Source organism: Alosa sapidissima, chromosome 4, assembly GCF_018492685.1.
Source record: "Alosa sapidissima isolate fAloSap1 chromosome 4, fAloSap1.pri, whole genome shotgun sequence".
NCBI classification, from domain to species: Eukaryota; Metazoa; Chordata; class Actinopteri; order Clupeiformes; family Clupeidae; genus Alosa; species Alosa sapidissima.
Window position 1 is genome coordinate 3,495,306 of NC_055960.1, and position 8,061 is coordinate 3,503,366.

General features: G+C 39.4%; 1 protein-coding gene across 3 annotated transcripts; it reads right to left on the reverse strand.

Moving 5' to 3' along the window:
- Positions 1-4,257: 4,257 nt before the first annotated feature.
- hesx1 (HESX homeobox 1) lies at positions 4,258-7,401 on the reverse strand. Of its 3 annotated transcripts, none has more exons than XM_042090069.1 (5): positions 7,323-7,401; positions 5,406-5,572; positions 5,161-5,321; positions 4,915-5,016; positions 4,258-4,750 (listed from the first exon to the last, which is right to left on the reverse strand). In XM_042090069.1, the coding sequence occupies exons 1-5, from the start codon at positions 7,331-7,333 to the stop codon at positions 4,658-4,660; spliced, it is 534 nt and encodes a 177-aa protein (XP_041946003.1). In that variant the 5' UTR covers positions 7,334-7,401; the 3' UTR covers positions 4,258-4,657. The 3 variants fall into 3 exon arrangements, with proteins under 3 accessions (XP_041946003.1, XP_041946005.1, XP_041946006.1); XM_042090071.1 differs by lacking the exon at positions 7,323-7,401 and adding an exon at positions 6,281-6,335; XM_042090072.1 differs by lacking the exon at positions 7,323-7,401 and adding an exon at positions 6,054-6,251.
- Between the last annotated feature and the right edge of the window lie 660 nt (positions 7,402-8,061).

Genomic DNA, 8,061 nt, shown 5'->3' on the forward strand with positions numbered 1-8,061 from the left:
TGGTTTAGAGTGATTGTAGTCTTGCAGAACTTCTTGTAGGAGGGGTGTGAGTGTGTCACCGCAGGGTGGGGCTGTGAGCCAGACACAAACGGAGCAAAATGATCATTCCTAATAGACAATGAAGAGCATCTAAACTTTTATCATCACTGAACTGGCACAGTTTGCTCCGAAGAGCTATTTAATACGCAAAAAGGTATTTTCAAATTGTGATTTTAATCTGCTTGATTCCGTCTATGGGCTTCCTTGACAACAAGTTAGGCTACATTCTTGTCCAGCGTAAAGATCAGCACTATGGCAAACCCTATAATCGTGTAGGCCTAAGCCTATACAACATGCAAAAGGTATAGTTTAAACTTCAGAATTGTAAAGGTAGCCTAGACAGTATGCTTAAGGTTTGGCATAGGCTACCTGGTCAATAGATAGGCTATAGGAGTTCATGGTTTCAGTAAGCAGAATGTAGGCATATAGGCTACCAGTAGTTGTGTCTAGCTGTAAATGTTAATGTTTGTCATAGAACCACCCCTACATATATGTATCCGAAGTGTGAGGCATTGGGCTATCTCAAAAGGTAAATTCTCAAGTTGTCTAACTTGATGAGATTTAACACAACAGTTATACTGAGATTTACACCACCTTCCCAGTTAGCTTGGCTTGGTGATAAAAAATATGTTTGCCTATTTAGGTTAGCAACTTTAAGAATCATACGTTTCTTTAGTTCAATGATGACCATCTATTTGGCAGATGCAGGTACAGTTAAGAACAAAATTATTCATACCCCTGGCAAATATTGATTTAATGTTGATTTTCTCTTGACTGATATGTTTGTTCTGACTGAAAATGACACTGTCACATGCCAAAAGGTTGCAAGACAATGTGGGAGAAACATGGAATCAGAAAAGTGTTTTCATCTTTTTGAACAATTTTATGAAAAATGGCATGTCCAAAATTATTCATACCCTTTTGAAATGATCAATAGAAACATCTTTATGCATTCACAGCTCTCAAAATGGTTCATATAATACCTACCAAGCCTCTTCATGTCTCCACAATGATTCTAGACCACATGAATATGTAAAAAAAAGAGCAATCCGGGTTTTGAGTCAGGAACGATTATTTGCCATCACTCTGGCCTCGTGCTCACTTTTTTTGACGGATTGAGACTGGACTCTGGCTCTGCCAATCTAAAATGTTGATATTGTTCTCTGTTAACCATGTCTTGTCTTGTTTGGCTGTATGTTTTGGATCATTGTGTGGTTTAATGGTCCAATTGGGGCAGGTCTCTCGGCAGACTGCCTGATCTTTTTCTCCAAAAATCTTAGGGCCTGTCCACACGGAGACGCTTTTTAGGTTAAACGCAGAGGTTTTGCTTCGTCTTGGCCGAGCGTCCAAACAAATCCTGTAAACGCACTGCCCGAAACCGTTTTGAGTTCGTTTAGACAGCGAAACCGCACATCCTGCTATGTCGATGATGTCATCGCCACACCTCAGCTGCCCTGGACTTGCACTTATAGTATTGCCTAACAATACTAGTTTTCATACATGACATTACCTACGATTACACTCTGTTAAGATAAATATCACAACTGATGCTGCGCCGCGCCGATAGCTTATGACTTGGTGGACTGAACACTGTTTTTCCCGGTGTTTTTTTATACTGTCAGTGACGCGAGAGAACTTAAGTTATCAGGAAAGTGCGGTGTAAGTTTAGGCCACATTAATTTGTGCGTAGTGCCAGTGTCATTCATTTATTTTACATGTCTTACAACATATATACATGCATTCACAGTCGAGTGAAATCAGATATAAGCATACAAAGACGCTTAGAACTCACGTTAAGCCGATGGTAGCACACTGAATGCGAATGCACGATTTGATGCAGGCAAAAGTATTGACTGTTACTAACGAAGGTTTTATAGCAATATTATAAATGTGGCGACAGAATAGCCTAGAACTTGGGTAAGCCTTGCGTTTAGTAGCCTAATTGCAGTGATAGCCAAAACTAATGTGAATCGGACTATCCTACAACCAAAGAAAGTAAAGGTGATTAGTAGGCCTACCTGCGTTAGCCAAATAAAGGACGGGACTGCACCCTTCACAAACCGTAAAATAAAGTTTATTAGTTTTACAGTTGGCTACAGTTGACAGTTCACCATCAGTCCACACAAACAATTCTGGTTTCCTTGCACTAGCCATTTCACCGTAGCCTATTCTGTCTGTTTTTTAAGCGCAAGTTTTGCAAGTTTGGTGAATTTCTGTAAAGACACAGTGCCACCTATAGGCCTGGGGTATGAAGCAACGTGTTGAGTCGTGTTGAGATGGATCCGTTTGGATGCAAATATTCTTGATACGGTTCCAGGGAAGACGGAGGACAAAAAGATCGGTTTGGTACGTGTGGACTAGGCCTTAATGTAGCTCTTTGTTTTAGTGTTACCATTCACTTTGAGAAAGTCACCAGGTCCGATTGTCTCAAAAACACCCAAAACGAATACATTTCTATAGCTATTCTCCACATTGTGGATGGTGTTTTGGTGGTTGAAATTTTCCCTCTATCCCATAATGGATCACTTGGTCATCATGGATGCTGATCATGGATCACTCTTCTCCAAACATGCACAACTCCGCTTAACCATTATAAGGGCACACCTGGACAAAGAATTTAGCTTTCACTGGATTTTATTTTGATCCAGGGACATGGCCTGAGATTGGCATAAAAAAAGGAAGCATTAAACCCAAATGACACCATGTCCATTTCAATTGTGGGGGTGAGAAAATTATTCTTATGGGATGTTTTTCAACCAGGGGGACCTGGTGACTTTCTCAGAGTAAGCAGTAACACTAAAACAAGAGGAGTCTGGAGGAAAAGATCAGGCAGTGTGCCGAGAGACCTGCCACAATAAGCGGCATTTGACAATTAAACCACACAATGATCCAAAACATACAGCCAAACAAGGTAAGACATGGTTAACAGAGAACAATATCAACATTTTAGAGTGGCCCAGCATAGTCCAGAGCTCAATCCGTCAAAAAAGTGAGCACAAGGCCAGAGTGATGACAAATAATCGTTCCTGACTCAAAATCCGGGTTGCTGCTAAAAAGGTGCGGTCTAGAATCATTGTGGAGACATGAAGAGGCTTGGTAGGTATTATATGAACCATTTTGAAAGCTGTGAATGCAAAAAAAGATGTTTCCAGTGATTGTTTTTTAAAAACATAAAAAGAAGCGTACCACATTATCTCACCACCTATTGTCATGTGGCAGTCATTTTCAGTCAGAATAAACATATTGGTCAAGAGAAAATCAACATTAAATCAATATTCGCCAGGGGTATGAATAATTTTGTCTGTCCTTGTGTCTCAACGCAGGTAAAGGGGAAAACCCTGACTTGATGTCATTCATGTGACACCACTTTCTGTTCTGTAACGCCCAGGTCAAAATTCAGGTTGGCTATTGTGTTTGTGTTTCCACTGAAGTGAACATAAAAGATTATTAGTTATTGTCTGCATCTGCGTGGACTCATAAAGGCAAAAAGTTTCACTGCAGTAGGTAGCCAAAATAAAAAAGACTGACAAGCCAAATAGTAGTCTAGGTGCTATATAAATAACTATGGCTAGGCTATTAATATAAAATCTGAATACATACAAAAATATACAAATACAAATTCTGTTGATTACACATGCTCTCATGAAGCCTAATTTTGTGACTATAGGGCATATTTAATTGTTATGTTTACACCTTCACCCACCTTCCGCAATTCCGTTTTAGGGCTGGTTGTTGATATTTTCTTCTTTATTATTGACATTGTTCATGACTATGCGAGCCACCATGTGCTACATGAATAAAGTTGACTTGACCATGTTTGTTCCCCATCTACAGAGTCAGTATTTGTATAAACACCTGTATTATTATGTAGCCTTTACAAACACTGATCTAACAGATAGGGGTCTATGAAGAGCAATTTCTACATTTCAAATGTGTATGGAAGAGTAATGGGTTGTCCCTTTAATTGCGACAGGTGTGTATGCCACAGCAACTAGGCACTAGTGCCCCCTGTTGGTTGATACTGTACGGAGCTAACAACATACAGCATACAGCAATCTGACATTTGTTTGAGTTGTGTTGCCAGGCAGCTCGTTTTGGTATCATCTTTATATTGATTCTGTTGGTATAAGGTGATGTGAAGGACAGATAAAACAGCTGTCTCACTCCCACTGAACATGTCAAAAAGAAACTTTACATTACAACTTTACACACTGTTGATTGGGAAGGGGTTTTATTTGTAATATATAACAGTCAAAGAGACAGCATCAATTTGTCAGCTTTTGAATGGGGGGGGCATTTACAGACTCTCACTCTATATGAACCATTAGTATTAGTAAGGACTGACTGACATCAATAGCCTACAATTCAAGCCAGTAACGTAAAGAAAATGGAAAGTTTCAAAGAGAACATGCACACATCGACCGACGGTCATAAATCCACATTATGTTAGGTTACACATTGTTTATTTCTGTGAATGTATTACAACTGAAGCTTAGTTGTCAAAGCTTATCTAATAAAATAAATACATATAAAACTATGAGGTTTATGTTTAGGTTATACATGTGAGTGGACATTCAAAAGAAAGAAGACACCAGTTGAGAGGAAGAAAGTTGGTGAATTAATCATCCTTTACAAATACTTTTTTCACCATCAGAAACTGGGATTCACGATGGGATCTCTTGAGTTTTGCTCTTCTGTTTTGAAACCAAATCTGAGAGGAAATAAACAAAATACTCTGAGTTCTGATGAGTAATACAATTTCTATATAATTAGTCAAAACAAATCAAAACAATATGGATTTACTTGAGTCTAGTATCTTTTAATTCTACCTGTCAATTAAACCAAACAATCATTTATAATTTCCTCGTGACCTACCTGAATTCTATCTTCATCTAGGTGTAGCTGCTTAGCCAGTTCTTCTCTCACATCTATACCAGGATAATAATTCACTTGGAAAATGCTCTCAAGGATCTCAATCTAAATGCGAGAAAAAAGGAATTTAGACCTAGGCTATGAACGATTGCCTAAAGTGCCAACGATTGAAAACTAAAAGTCATAGTTGTTGACAGCTTATTTCAGTTATGGGCCACATTAATAACGATGACGTGGAACAGCGCTTACTTGCAGTCTGGTGAAGGCAGTTCTAGGTCTGCGTCCTATGTACCAGTTTAGCGTTTGTCGGCATGAGTCTGTAGAGAGTTGTGTGGTCCTTTCCTCGTTGTAATTCATGCCAGATGCGCCAGCGCTTTTAGGAATGACGCACACCTGTGCCAGTAGCGAATCTGAAATGGATCAAAAACATGTCAACATGATGCAAACCAACAATACATAGCGGTTGTGATTTTTTTTTTCCAGTTGGACTATACCTGCCCAAGGTCGATAGGGTTTAATCCTCGTATGTTGGTCTTCCTGGTCCAGACCAAGAATCCTGTCGATTGTGAACTTTGGTTTGCCATCAATTGGTCTGACTTCCTTGACTCCATAGACCAGAGAGGCCATATTTATCTCGGCTATCTTGTTGAAGGTCGTCGGCCTTTATGGTTTCGGAGATGTTTTGGGAAAACATTTAAACAAATCTCTAAAATCCGTAACGTCACTACTTAAAATGTAGCCTAGTGTCTGTATTTTACATATGAATAGATAGCCTACACCCCACCAAAGGCATTTAAAATTTGGAGCCTGACAATTCAGTTTGACACATATGGCTGTTTTATGCACAGGTTTTTTCCCCCTCAAAATCCTGTAAGCTGCGCAAAGTCACTAACATCCTATTATTTTGAACTAGCAAAGTAGAAAATTAGCCCAGGGCCAGGGTAGCATATAACCTATCCATTTATACATCAGACCTTCATCAGTCTTTCAATTTAGAGGCGTTATTTCGAATCAGTCAACTGCTGCGTAATCCAATTGGAGTGATTTCTCCCATTAAAACTTAAAACAATACACTTAGTAATACTATTCAGGTAATCCTGTTGAATATTAATTTACAACCACTGTTGTCATGCAAAGTCTACCCAAACAAAAGGTAGCATACTGGCAACCTAGCATGCTCTTTGGATATCGCATTGTAGTAGGGTAATTGTTTCTATCTATTCCACCGAGTGGTGGGATTATTGTGACCATCGCTTCTCATAAGAACAAGCCTGGGCGCTCAATATAACACCCTCTTGTTTGTTTACTACAAATAGGCCTACACAAGACTGCGACTGTCCCCCCTGCTGGAAAAAAAACAGCTACAAACCAGTCTGAGGAAGCTGAGGGGTATTCCAGAAAGCAGGTTTACTGGCTTAACTGGGTATGTTCATTCGTTTTCCTGGACACAAACCCACGAGGATCATTAATGTGTAGTTTCACCAACTGGCAGGTCAGCATCACTTATTCAATTTTCCAAATGTGCACTGAAATGTGTCCAATAGGCTACCCATGCCTTCCGACATTCACCCTTCCGATGATGGAGCGCAAAAGTTTAACTTGGCCCACAGCTGCAGAACCCGTGTTAAAATAGGCAATTACATTAAGAATTCTATGGCCCACTCAATCTGTGACAAGGTAGGCTAGTTTAAGAAAGCATCATTCAAAGGAGTCAATACAATACGTGATGTCCAGTGAATTGTGCTTTTGACATTAAATAGGCTATCCTAAACGTACGCATTTACACGGTCAGTTAGGCTATTCTCTGCCAAGCAAGGTCTCAGACACAGGCGCTTAAGTATTGCTCCTTTTTTTGTTATTACAGTTCTCTCCTCGTTAGCCTCGACTACTCCGCCTCTGAAAAATACTGTGCTCTTCGTTTCGCCGGTTTAACTCATTGTTTCGACTCTCAATAGATGATGCCTTTATAAGTTCGCCGTGAACGCGCACAACTCTAGGTTATCTAACACAAGGTTGATTGAACTAACTGGTAACTGGTGTTTTGGAACCGACAGCTCGGGTTTAGTCGCCACAAGTTCAGACAACCCAGAGGTTAAGTTTTATCTCAGTGTTTGTTAAACCTCCTTTCTGGAATACCCCTCAGGTCATGCTGGTGTGACCAGCCTGTCATGTGGGATACAGCTGGTGCAAGGTGGCCATGCTTGAGGTGGTATGACAAGCAAAACCAGTAGAATTACCATCGAAAAACCAGCTGAAGGTGTTTTCGCAAGAGTTTGCTGGTCTAGCTGCTCAACCATCATACAGTGGTCAAACAAGCTGGTTGTTTTTTTTTTCCAGCATGGGTGTGTAATAACAGTGCCTTGCCTCTTTGGGTTGTTCCTAATAATTACACAAACTGTTTTGCAACTCACATGATTGACATTCGAGAAACCAGGAGACAAGAATACAAGTTGGAACGTCTTTGGAAGAGAGAAAAAAATATTAGTACATTTATTATGGAAGATAAAATTCAATCAGAACGCACACCCCTTCACAAAATTAGTTTTACATGACGTCCTATGATCTCTAAAGTGCACCTTCAAACACCATCTAATCCTGTTTGCAGTCAAGTTTTTAAAAATGGAAAACCCAACCATTATAATCTTACAGGCTCCATCAAATATATAATTGTTTGTAATATTTATTATAGCTTGATTTTCACTTTCCTTGGTGTAAAGAGAGCATGACTCCCTTCTGAAATACAAGCAATTTAATACACAGCATATTAGCACACAGACAGGATCAAATCTTAAGAATTGTTCAGAATTGTTCACTGATCCCCTTTATCTTCAAATCCAAAGCCAATATACAACGTCCAATGTTAATTTGTGCCTAAGGATACAGAGTAGCAAATGCCTATATTCAAGGTATTATATGCATTCATTTATATCCCACTGAAATCAGATTATAGCAACAAAAAAAGAAAAGAAAATAGAGATGCTACAGGTTTGAGGATTGATCAGATTAAAAAATAATCTGCAGACTCTTGCTGTACCATGCACATTTGCAGTAAAATGGACATCTTTATTAGCTTTAAAATGGTACTTGATATGTTGGTTCAATTACATACTTTTTGAGGGGCAGCAGGACTGTTGCTGCATATCTCTAAGA